This window comes from Bos indicus x Bos taurus, chromosome 3, assembly GCF_003369695.1.
Source record: "Bos indicus x Bos taurus breed Angus x Brahman F1 hybrid chromosome 3, Bos_hybrid_MaternalHap_v2.0, whole genome shotgun sequence".
NCBI classification, from domain to species: Eukaryota; Metazoa; Chordata; class Mammalia; order Artiodactyla; family Bovidae; genus Bos; species Bos indicus x Bos taurus.
In genome coordinates this window covers 112,193,371-112,205,437 of record NC_040078.1, presented here as the reverse complement: position 1 = coordinate 112,205,437, position 12,067 = coordinate 112,193,371, and the positions used below count along the sequence as shown (strand labels likewise).

Sequence of the window (12,067 nt, the reverse complement as noted above, 5' to 3'; positions counted from 1 at the left end):
CAAGATCTTAGCACCTAGAGCAACGCTTGAACTTGTCCAGATGGCAGCTGGGTTTGGGTGGACGGATGTACAATGCATGTCCGCCCACGAGCGAGTGTGCCTATGGGAATACACCCCATGGATGTGCCAGGGCAGGAATGCGGGCAGGAAAGGAATGCTGCGCCCACGTGCTGTTCAAAGTCCACAGACCTCGGGATCCTGGGCATCGCCTGGGAGCTTGTTGGGAATGCAGAATCTCGGCCTCCACCTCAGACATCCTAAATCAGCATTCGCATGCTAACAAGATCCTCCAAGAGATGTGGAGGTACATACAAGTGTGAGGACTACTTTTCTAGATAATCACTGACATGTTCGGGATAAATGGTGGTTAGATGCAAGGTCTTCATGCTAAAGCATTTTAGATGTTTTCATTACTTTGCCTCTGTGTTGATAGAAACTGGCGATACAGAATACTGGGGATTCTACGGGCGGGGGTTGGGGGAACAGAACCCCATAGAGGTGGTGGGACCAGGGAAGCAGTTTGTAAATGTCCTGTGTTCAGGCAGCTGATATGCACCCATTTATCTATTTACTCAAAGAAACAGATCCTGGGCTTCCCTGGTGGTTCAGGGGTCAAGAATCTGCCTTGTAAGGCAAGGGAGGATAATTTGATTCCTGGTCCAGGAAGATCCCACATGCCGCACAGCAACTGAGCCCGTGTACCACAGCTACTGAGCCAATGCTCCAGAGCCCGAGAGCTGCAACTACTGAGCCCATGTCCTACAGCTACTGAAGTGTGTTCACCTGGAGCCGGGCTCCACAACAAGAGAAGCTGCTGCAGTGAGAAGCCCACAGACCGTAACGAAGAGTAGCCCCTGCTTGCCACAACTAGAGAAAGTCTGCATGCAGCAACGAAGACCCATTACGACCAATAAATAAATAAATCTTAAAGAAAGAGATAGATCTCGAGTGCCTGCTAAGTGCCAGATCTGTGCTAGGTACTGAGAAAGATCTCTCAGCCTGGTGGAGGAGACAGACACACCAGCAGTGAGATCCAGAGGGGGGGCACAGAGGGAGGGTGGGTGACTGTGCCCTGGGGTTGGGAAGGCGTCACAGCGGTCACAGTCTGTGACATGAGGGGTGTAAGCACGCGTGGAGTCCCACGGGCACGTGAGCCTGCAGGTATCCTGTACTACTGACATGTAAACACATGTGCATATGAGAAGACCATTCTCCTTCTGCAAAGCTTGGCAAGAGGCTTGGTGGAGCAGAGGGCTGCGTGGAGGCTGGGTCAGACACAGTAGCGGGTGGAAACAAAGCTGAATTAAGCACTGTGCTTTCTGTTTTTCGAGCGTGCAAATACAACCCCTCCAAAGGAGGAAACACTTGGCAGGCATCCTAAGGATGAGTAAACAGCTGAGATGAAACCCCTGGCTTTCCCAGCTGTGTTGACCGCTTGGGGCTCCTTTGGCCATTGTGTGAAAATGAAGACATTGTCACAGAAATAGAGAGGCAGTGTTGGAGTCTGAATCCAGATTTGGTGTGACAGATGCACACGCAAACAAGGACTCCACTGGAGTGAAGCGTGCAGAATCGTGTGAAGGACAGCGACCTCTCACTGGGGCAGAAAGAGCAGGGCGTTAGGAGAGGAGACGGTCTGGAGGAAGGCGGACCTGGACCCAGAGCTCATCTACTGGGGGAAAGGTCTGGGGTGCAAAAATGTGTGCCAATTAATATAATCTGATGTTTTTACAAAGCAGTCTAATTTGAAAGTGTTAGATAATTATAATTATCCAATTTGAAGATATCTGTATATATACGTATATAGGAAGTCTCAGTACTTTTTAGTATATTCTGTACTTTTCCTTAGACCTCATTGATAAAATCTGTCATCCTAATTAATTTATCAATAATAATAAAAAAGCAGAGACATCACTTTGCCGACGAAGGGTACAGATAAAGCTATGGTTTTTCCAGTAATCGTGTATGGATATGAGAGTTGGACCATAAAGAAGGCTGAATACCAAAGAATTGATGCTTTCAAACTGTGGTGCTGGAGAAGACTCTTGAGAGTCCCTTGGAGAGCAAGGACATCAAAGTACTCGATCCTAAAGGAAATCAACCCTGAATATTCACTGGAAGGACTGATGCTAAAGCTGAAGCTCCAATACCTTGGCCACCTGATGCAAACAGCTGACTCACTGGAAAAGACCCTGTTGCTGGGAAAGACTGAGAGCAGAGGAGAAGGGGCAACAGAGAATGAGATGGTTGGATGGCATCACCAACTCAATGGACATGAGCTTGAGCAACTCTGGGAGATGGTGAAGGACAGGGAAGCCTGGTATGCTATAGTCCAAGGAGTCATGAAGAGTCAGACATTATTTAGTGACTGAACAACAATGAAAATTTTAAAAAAGAAAGATCTGGGCCAATATTGCTCTGTACCTTCAGTTCAGTCGCTCAGTACCTTTAGGTGACATTCAATCCCTGGAGAGAGGAACCCTTGGGGCAGCATGTGCAAAGCCCATAGCACAGTGCCCAGCACAGAAGGCATTCTCTGTGCTCAGTTCATCTGACTTCCAGATAGTCTTGTGGGTTTAAAGATGTTAGTCCCGGGGTCTTAGCGAGGACATGTTATCTGGACTCCTGAACTGGCTCTTCCCTTGGGCTGGGCATGTGGCAAGTTGAACAATCCTGACTTTCACAGAGTTTTGAGTTCCCCAGTTGTACTTTTACTGGTGGGGAGCAATCAAGAGTCAGCAGCCTCACAGGTCTGTTAACTGGAGACACTGTTGCAGACAGAGCCTGAGGGGTGCCTGCCCTCTGGGAAGGGTCTGAGTTCAGTTTAATTCAATTCATAGAGCTATTTCTTGAGTTTCTTCTGTGCCAGCATCAATCCAGCAGCTGGGGAAACTGCAGGAAACAAGGCAGACGTGTCTCTGGAAGAGCTCAGAGTCAGTCTGGGAGATGGATGATGAAGATGCGAGTTCCGTACAGGCGGAGTGAAGACTGAAGTTGGAAAGTAAAGGATCACGTGGTGGCCCATGGGAGGGAGCCCCCCCTAGACCCAGGACTGGGGGCAGGGGGTCTGGAAGGCTCCTGAGAAGGATGAAGGAGCTGGCCACATGAGGGGAATGCTGGAGATGGTGCGGGAGAGGAAGTGTTACAGAAGAAATGTACCCCATATGCAAAGCTCTAGAACAGCATCCCCCAACCTTTTTGGCACCAGGAACTGGTTTTGTGGTAGACAATTTTTCCACAGACCAGTGTGGGGATAGTTTCAGGCTGTTTCAAGTGCATTACATTTATTGTACCTTTTATTTCTATTATTGTTTTATCAGCTTCACTTCGGAGCCTCAGGCATTAGATCCTGGAGGTTGGGGACCCCTGCTCTAGAGGACAATGAAAGCCTAGGTACTGAAAGAAATTCCATGTAGCTAGATCTTAATTTTTTAGAGGGCTCACAAGGAGGCTGAGAAAGGTACAACCAGGGCCATGAGGGCCACACTAGCTATTTCACCATTTGGGGCTCAATGCTAAGGGTTTGGTGATGCTTTCCATGGTTCTAAGGAAGAAGTGACCTGGTTATACGCTAGTGACCTCTTGATGATCCTAGCTAATTCCTGTTCACCCTTGGAGACATGCCTAAGTTTCAACTCCAGGACTCCTGCCTAACCCCTGGGCAAGCCTCCGACGCTTTCCTACCTCTGTCTGCTCTGTCCCAGCATTGGGCATGATCTATTGAGAGGTCTCTCAGGCTGGATCTCTGCCACTTAACCACAAGGCAGGCAATGCCACAGGGCTTGCTCCACTGTGTCTGTCTAGTACCCACAGTAAGCGCATTTGTTAAAAATTTGTTGAACTGTGTTGCTGCTGCTGCTAAGTTGCTTCAGTTGTGTCCGACTCTGTGCGACCCCATAGATGGCAGCCCACCAGGCTCCTCCCGTCCCTGGGATTCTCAGGTCAAGAACACTGGAGTGGGTTGCCATTTCCTTCTCCAATGCATGAAAGTGCATTACCCACAGTAAGTGCGTTTGTTAAAAATTTGTAGGACTGTATTGCTGCTGCTGCTAAGTTGCACAGTTCAACAAATTTTTAACAAATGCACTTACTGTGGGTACTAGACAGACACAGTGGAGCAAGCCCTGTGGCGTTGCCTGCCTTTTATTTATAAATATTTTATAAATATATTATTTTGGCAAACTTCTTTATTTAGTCAATAAATATTTAATTTTAAAATATTTTTTCACACCATTCCTTTAGCTGCATGGTAATTTTTCATTATTTGGCTATACCATACATTGACTTAATGTTTCCTTACTGATGAACATCTGAGTAGTTACTAGTTTTTCTTTCTTTTTTTTTTTTTAATGAATAAAGTGTTTTAGGGGACATCTTTGTAGCTAAATCTTGATATAAAGTTTATTTATTTTCTTGAGATAAATTCCAAGAAGTAGAACTTCTGGGTCCAGAGCACATACGTTCTTAAGGCTTTTGATTCACTGCTTAATCGTCCTCTGGGAAGTTTGAATGGTTTCACACAATATTGGCACCAAAGAAGAGCACGCCTGTCTCCGAATGGTCCCCACACTGTTATGATATTCTCTGCTGACTTGAAAAGAGACATGGCATTTGGTTATTGGGTGAAGATGCACTTTTAAAATTGTTAGTGGGGTTGAGGTCTTTCAATTTGTATTTCTTCTGTAATGAAGTGCTAGTTGATAGCTTTGCTATATCAATAACCTCAGATAGGCAGATGACACCACCCTTATGGAAGAAAGCAAAGAGGGACTAAACAGCCATCTTGATGAAGGTGAAAGAGGAGAGTGAAAAAGCTGGCTTAAAACTCAACATTCCAAAAGCGAAGGCATCCAGTCCCATCACTTGGGGAAACAATGGAAATAGTGACAGACTTTATTTTCTTGGGCTCCAAAATTGCTGTGTATGGTGACTGCAGCCATGAAATTACAAGATGTGTGCTCCTTGGAAGAAAGGCTATGACAAACCTGGACAGCATATTAAAAAGCAGAAATGTCGGTCCATACAGTTAAACTTATGGTTTTTCCAGTAGTCATGTATGGAAGTGAGAGTTGGGCCATAAAGAAGGCTGAGAGCCAAAGAATTGATACTTTTGAACTGCGGTGTTGGAAAAGACTCTTGAGAGTCCCTTGAACAGCAAGGAGATTAAACCAATCAATCCTAAAGGAAATCAACCCTGAATATTCATTGGAAGGACTGATGCTTAAGCTGAAGCTCTAATACTTTGGCCACCTGATGCGAAGAGCTGACTCATTTGAAAAGACCCTGATGCTGGGAAAGATTGAGGGCAGGAGGAGAAGGGGATGACAGAGGATGAGATGGTTGAATGGCATCACCAACTCAATGGACATGAGCTTGAGTAAACTCTGGGAGATGGTGAAGGACAGGGAAGCCTGGCGTGCTGCAGTCCATGGCGTCACGAAGAGTTGGACACAACTGAGCAAAAGAACAACAACAACCACCACAGACCTGCAGATCAGGTGTATTTTTCTTAAAAATGTTAAGAGCTCTTTTTATATCAGGCTAGCAGAGAAGGCAATGGCACCCCACTCCAGTACTCTTGCCTGGAAAATCCCATGGACGGAGGAGCCTGGTAGGCTGCAGTCCATGGGGTCGCTAAGAGTCGGACACAACTGAGAGACTTCACTTTCACTTTTCACTTTCATGCATTGGAGAAGGAAATGGCAACCCACTCCAGTGTTCTTGCCTGGAGAATCCCAGGGGCGGGGGAGCCTAGTGGGCTGCCGTCTATGGGGTCACACAGAGTCGGACATGACTGAAGCGACTTGGCAGCAGCAACAGCAGTGGTTCTTAGATGATTACATAGGTTACAAATATTTTTTTCATTAACTATTTAAATATTTTATATGAATATTTTAAATATTTATACACATCTTTTTTTAAAAACCCTAAATCCATTTAAACTGTTATTGAATCAAACATAACAGTCTATGCCTTTATGGAGTCTACTTTTGCTGCTGTTCTTCAAGTATGTCCCACCTGAGGTTAGACTTTCATATCTTTCTATTACTAGAATTTGTGGTTAAATGTGTGAGGTATGATTTGGTTTTTTCTTTTTTCCAAATGGTTAAGCCCACTGTTTCAAAACCATTTATTAAAAAATCCATCCTCTCTTTAATGGATTGGAAATGACACATTAATCATACACTAAAAACTGTCTCTCTCTCACACACACACATTCACACACACACACACTTGCTCTCTCTCTCACACACACATGCACAAACACAGGGGAATCTATTTCTGGATCTTTATTCTCCCCCACTGATTTGTGTGTCCGTTCCTATATTTATATTGCATCATTAAAATTATTTGAGCCCATAATAACATTTTAATATCTGGAACAGTTACTCTTCTTTTTAAATTTTTTCTTGACTTTTCTACATTTAATTCTTCTAGATCAGAGGTTCTTATTTTAGGGCATGTATCACAGTTAGCAGTGAAGTGTCCTAAAACATAGATGCCTGGTTTCCACCTCCAAAGTAGAAAATCTAAACCTCTAGGGTAGGGTCTAGCATTAGAGTAGCTGCCAAACTGCAGAGAACCTCGGCTCATGAACTTCAGAGGACGCTTCTGAGGGCAGAAGTCATATCTGCCTGATGAGTGTATATTCCCAGCCCCAGCATCTACCACACAGGGGGCATTCAATCAGTATTTGCTTGATAGAGACTGGAATAATGTGTCTCCCAGCCAAGGAACACCATGGACTGCTGGCAGTCACCAGATGCTAGAGGAGAAGCAGGGGACAGTTTCTCACTTAGAGGCTCCGGGAGGAACAAGCTCCTTGATTTTGGATTTCTGGACTCCTGAACTGTGCAAAGAATAAATTTCTGTTGTTTTAAGCCCACCTCCCCCCCAAAAAAAACCAAAACAAAAAATATTTGCTGAATAAAAGAGTATATTAATTAATGTTTATTTATAGCCAGCATCTTACTTTGGACTTGGGCTCCCAAGGGTCATTTATGTCAGGGAAGGTGGAGCAAGAGGCCTGACTGGTGAAAAACATACATAAAAACACTCATCTGAGGAACAGTGTGAGTTCTGTGAGAGGAAGATGGCTCCAGACAGTATCTGAAGATTGGGTGTGAGGGGCAGGGAGCAGAAGCAGCCTACGTCCCGTCAGCACTCGGTATAAGGAACTCAGTCTCAGGTTATCAGGAGGGGTCAGGTCAATCAGAAAACGAGAACAGGAACCCCTTTGCTGAGTGGGCTGGCCATCTCTCTACCACCGGGGTGTTTACATAGAGGTGTGATGCCATCTTGTAGGGAGTAATATAGGGAAGATTCCCTCATTAAGTAGGTTTTGAGAGCTGGCATTCTCTAAGATCTCTTGCAGAATGGAGATTTTTAGGTTTGAAAAATATTTGCTAGAGGATGAGTTCTGTGATTTTAAGAGATAGGAATGTTCTGAGAGTTTTCTGGTTGGTGAGAAAAATCCAGACCAAGCCCAGAGGTCACTATAGAGGGAGAGCCTCGTGGAGGCCATCTGGATATGGGGATCTTAGGGCCCTGACCACGTCGCAGCCCAATGCCTGCCATGGGCCTAAACACTCACCCTTGCCATGTGATGTTTCGATAATCCAGGTGCAGTTCAAGTTGTTGGGGTAGAAGTCAGGGAACCCTGGTGATAAGATGGTCCCACTGGAGCCTTGAATGAAGCCACCACAGAGAGCTGGAGAAGAGGGAAAAAGGACCCTGAAAGACTGAGGTGGCCTCGGGAGCTTCCCCCAGAATCCCCCTAGGATCCTAGCCCCGCTCTTGTTCAAACCTCCCACTCCTCACTGACAGGGGGTCTTGGAGTCCGTGCCTGGGTTTTCACGGCAGAAAAGGCTGCTCTACTTCAGCGCCCCCTCCTGGTGAGGCTCACCTTCGCAGCTGGGCAGGGCCCGACTCCACTGGAAGTTGGGCTCACACTCCAGAGGCTCCCCGTCGCTCAGTGTGTAGCCCGAGTCGCAGCTGAAGGTCACCAGGGCACCCACGTAGAAGTCATTCCCATGACGTTGCCCGTTGACGGGGATCCCTGGATCCAGACAGTGGTCCGACTGCAATGTGATAGCTGGAAAAGAGAGCCCACGGCTGGAACAGACAGTTCCCTGCAACCACAGGGGGACCCCAGCTGACTCACAAAGGGAGGGAGAGAGAGTCCTGGCTGAGAGAAGGCTGGACTGTCATCTGCCTACTCCTCAAATGTGGCTGTCGGTACTGGGTGAGGGTATCTGAAGACCCATCTGTCAGGGACAACCGGTTGGCTGCAATCATTCGTTCGTTCATCATCCATTCAGTAAACATCAGCGGAGTGACAAACACGGCTTGGATTACAGATAGGATCACGGGTAAGAAAACAACCCTCTGCTCCTAGTGCTCTCCGCCATAACTTTCTGCAGTGGTCTGCAAAGAACTCAGTCAACAGTCTCTTTCAGAATGGATGTGTGTATACGCATGACTGAGTCCCTTTGCTGTTCACCCGAGACTATCGCAACATTGTTAATCGGTTACATCCCCATGCAAAAGAAAAAAGTTTAAAAATATAAGATAAAATTGACTTTGTCCGATATTAATGCGGATATATCAGCTTTATCTTGACCAAAAAAAAAAAAAAAATCTCTTTCAATTGAGGCACCAGCAATGAATGCAGGCAATGGGAGAGGGTGAGGGAGTGTGAGATGACATCTCACTTCAACATCACCATCCATCAAGCACTCTGTTCCCGGGGTGCCCAGCAGGCTGGCGCCCAGTCATCTGCACGCAGAAGGGGACCTTTCATTCTTTCTGACGTTGAGCTCTGAGAGATGCTGAGAGCAAGGAGGACCTCCTGAGGAGCCCAGCCTAACTGAGAACTGCCCTGGGGACATGGCTGAGCGGGTCCCCCTGCCGGAGCTCAGCCCTGAGTCCTCCCCGGCACCCAGCCGGCCCCATCACCGCCACCCTGAGACTCACTCTCATAGCGGAGCTGGAAGCCGATGTCCGAGTGGCTCTTGTCCGTGGAGAAGAGGAGATAGAGGTGGTTGCTGGTGCTGATGAGGAACTGGGGGACCTGGGTGCCGTGGTAAACCCCAATCAAGGGCGCTGAGTACGTCCTTCCATCTCGCACTTCCAGGGTGTCATAGTTGACCTCGGTTTTAAATCTGCCGAAGATGGAGACGAAGACTTCTTCAGAAACCCAAGGCTCATTAATTTGCAAATTACAAGAGACCCTGCTTGCATCAGAAGAACTGGGTTTTGGCAGGTTGGGGTATCTTAATATAGTCTGCACACATTCACTGGAGATGCCGGAGAACTCTCCCTACTGTGTTGAACCTTCCTCCTCCTTCTCCTGTGGTTGGACGCAGCTCTCCCAATCTTCTCTGAGGCCCGGGCAGTGACCCATCTTCAGAGCTAGAGGCACAGTGACTTGCCTCATGGGAGTCAGAATGTTCCAGGCCAGGGGTCAGCCAACTACAGCCCCTGGGCCAAATCTGGTCTAGAGTCTGTTTTTGTATGGCCTAAGGGCCAAGAATGGTTTTTGCATTTATAAAGAAGTTTTTTTTTTTTTTTAAAGCAAAGACTATGCAACAGATATCTGCAAGTGTCCCATAAAACCTAAAATATTTCTTATGTGGCCCTTCACAGTAAAGTTTGCAACTGCTCTTCTGGGCCAAGGAAGCTTTGTCTAGATGAAGTTTACATTCATACTTGGGTGGCTGCTTTCCCCACCAGAGGGGCACAATCAGGCTGGGAGTAGAAGTGGGCCACATGAGCAGGATTTGGGTCAGAGGTGAGGAAGACCACCTTCCCACACCGAAAATGTCAGGGTGACGCTCCTCGGATGCTAACAGCCCCCTAAATGGCACAAACCCCACTTCTGAACCAAGGCCAAGAGCAAAGCCAGTGCAGCCTGTCCCTGCCCAGAGCATCTGCACCAGTGCCCTCTGACCTTGTTGACCTTGCAGCCTTGGTGCTGGCCCCCCACCCATCCCAGCTTCCCTGCCACCCACAGCAGAGCTATTACCCCTCACCCCCACCGCCCAGGCTGTGGTTATAGGCACCTGTCGAAGGTGATTTTGATGGGGTAACCTGGCTGGGCTTCGATCACCCAGGCACAGCTCAGGGCATCCTTGTAGAAGCCAGGCCAGCCAGGAGACAGGATGGTGCCGCTGGGCGAAGTCAGATGACCGCCGCAGGGAGCTGGGGAAGAAGGGAGACAGGCAGTTTTCTTGGGGGAACAATGAATAAAGAAAAGTCTTTCTATAAAATGTGTCTGCCAGCAAGTATTTTTTTTTATTAATGGAGAATTACATAAACCATCTAGACTGTGAGTTCTGTCTTTTGGGACTTTTATGGATATGTCCAGTTACATCACTTGGAATTTTATGAAGGGCTGGAGGGGAGGCATGAAAAGAATCCTTTAAACAAAGTCCTCTGCCATTCTAGAAGGGTTGAAGTACAGCTAATATTGGGTCATACTGGTTCTTTCTTTGTTCTTCACTCAATTATCAGGCCTCTGACAGAGGCATGAGCCTGGCTCCTGCCCCGCACACACAGTGCTGGCCCTGGACCGCGGTCAGGGTCCCAAGCTCAGCTCAGAGCCTTGCACAGTCCACTCCACTGTGAGTTCCCCAAGGGCAGGGGCCGTGTTATTTGTCCTGAACAACTCGGAGTCCCCAGCCCCTAGCCTTGTGCTTGGAACATGGGTGGAACACTGAGTGACCGCTGCTTGAATGAGTGAGTGGATGGAAGCATGCTCTCGGTCACGGCGGGTAAACCACAAGGCCCTCAGGGTCCAGGCACACTCCACAGCTGGCTCTGAGCTTGCAACCTGTCATCTCAGCCCCCAGTCCCTCTCCATCCGCCTTCCCACTCTCTCCCACCTTTCCCATCACTCCTGCCTTTTCCCGCAATCAGACCCTTGGCCCTGAGATGGTGATTAGAGCTAGTCCAGAGCTCTACCTTCAGGCCATGAAGGCTCCACCTTCAGACTTCATGGTCCACCCTTTGGGTTAGGCAAGGTCATGTGACCACCTTGATCCATCAATCGAGGGCAGAAATGATGTGTGTCATGTCCATGTGAGAACATGAAAAGCCAGCGTGTGATCTGCAGCTGGTGACTGTGAAAGTGAGGATCTAGACGGAAGTCCCGTCAGCTGGGCATCTAAGTGACCTTGAGGAGTAGAGTCCCATGACCCTGGTTACACGTGTAGCCTGCGTAGCCTGTCTTTAAGCCACTGAGATTCTGGGTTTATCTGGTAGCACAGTCTAACATCAACCACTCTGATAAGACATCTCCCTCCCTGAGACAGATGATGAGGGTGTTGATCACGACGAGCACCAAAGCTGCTCCCAATCACCATCACGGCCACGGACTGAATGTTACACGCTAAGCTTCAAGGCATTGCTCACTCCTCACAAAACACCAACCCTGAGAGGAGGGTGCTATTCTTGTCTCTATTTTACAGTTAAGAAAGCGGAGCCTTAAGGAGATTGAGTAACTAGGCTTTGCTAACTAACTAGGATTAGCAAGTGGTAGAGCTTGGATTCAGACCTAGGAAGACAGCATAAATCCAGAGACTTTACCCCAAACAGCCTCCTTGTTTTAAAAGAAACTCTGCTTCCTTAGGCTCCCCTTACCATGGTGCTACCAGCTGCCAAAATGTGCTGAACAAGACTGGAAAGGAAAGGGGATAAAGAGCTACACAACACTCCTATCTTTGCAAGTTTTTGCAGATTTCCCCAAGTAATCAGACTCATAAAATAATAGCCAAATGTACCACAACTTTCCTCTCTCAATTCTAGAACCCTTCTGAGAAATTTAAAATAATCATCAGGCATTCTTCATAGTAAATTACATTAGAAAGTTCACTTAAAAAGAAGATAAAGAAGAAGAATTATGAGGTTAATAGTAGACAACTCATACTGCTGATTTAGGATACTAACTGCTTTTATGTGTGTTATCTTATTTAAATGTGCACACCATTCATGAAATCACCCCCATTTTACAGAGGAAAAACTGAGGCTAAGAGAGTAGATCAAGAGCTAGTAGAGCAGGAAAGTG

The 12,067-nt window shown here is 47.2% G+C and overlaps 1 protein-coding gene across 4 annotated transcripts in view; it reads right to left on the bottom strand.

Moving 5' to 3' along the window:
* CSMD2 (CUB and Sushi multiple domains 2) overlaps positions 1 to 12,067 on the bottom strand; it is a 689,612-nt gene that overhangs the window by 220,401 nt on the left and 457,144 nt on the right. For all 4 annotated transcript variants that reach the window (XM_027537925.1, XM_027537922.1, XM_027537923.1 and 1 more), the window contains 4 exons: positions 10,065 to 10,203; positions 8,977 to 9,164; positions 7,907 to 8,095; positions 7,595 to 7,711 (listed from right to left, as the gene is read on the bottom strand). In XM_027537925.1, the coding sequence (XP_027393726.1) occupies positions 7,595 to 7,711; positions 7,907 to 8,095; positions 8,977 to 9,164; positions 10,065 to 10,203 (633 nt within the window). The remainder of the gene's footprint in view (positions 1 to 7,594; positions 7,712 to 7,906; positions 8,096 to 8,976; positions 9,165 to 10,064; positions 10,204 to 12,067) is intronic.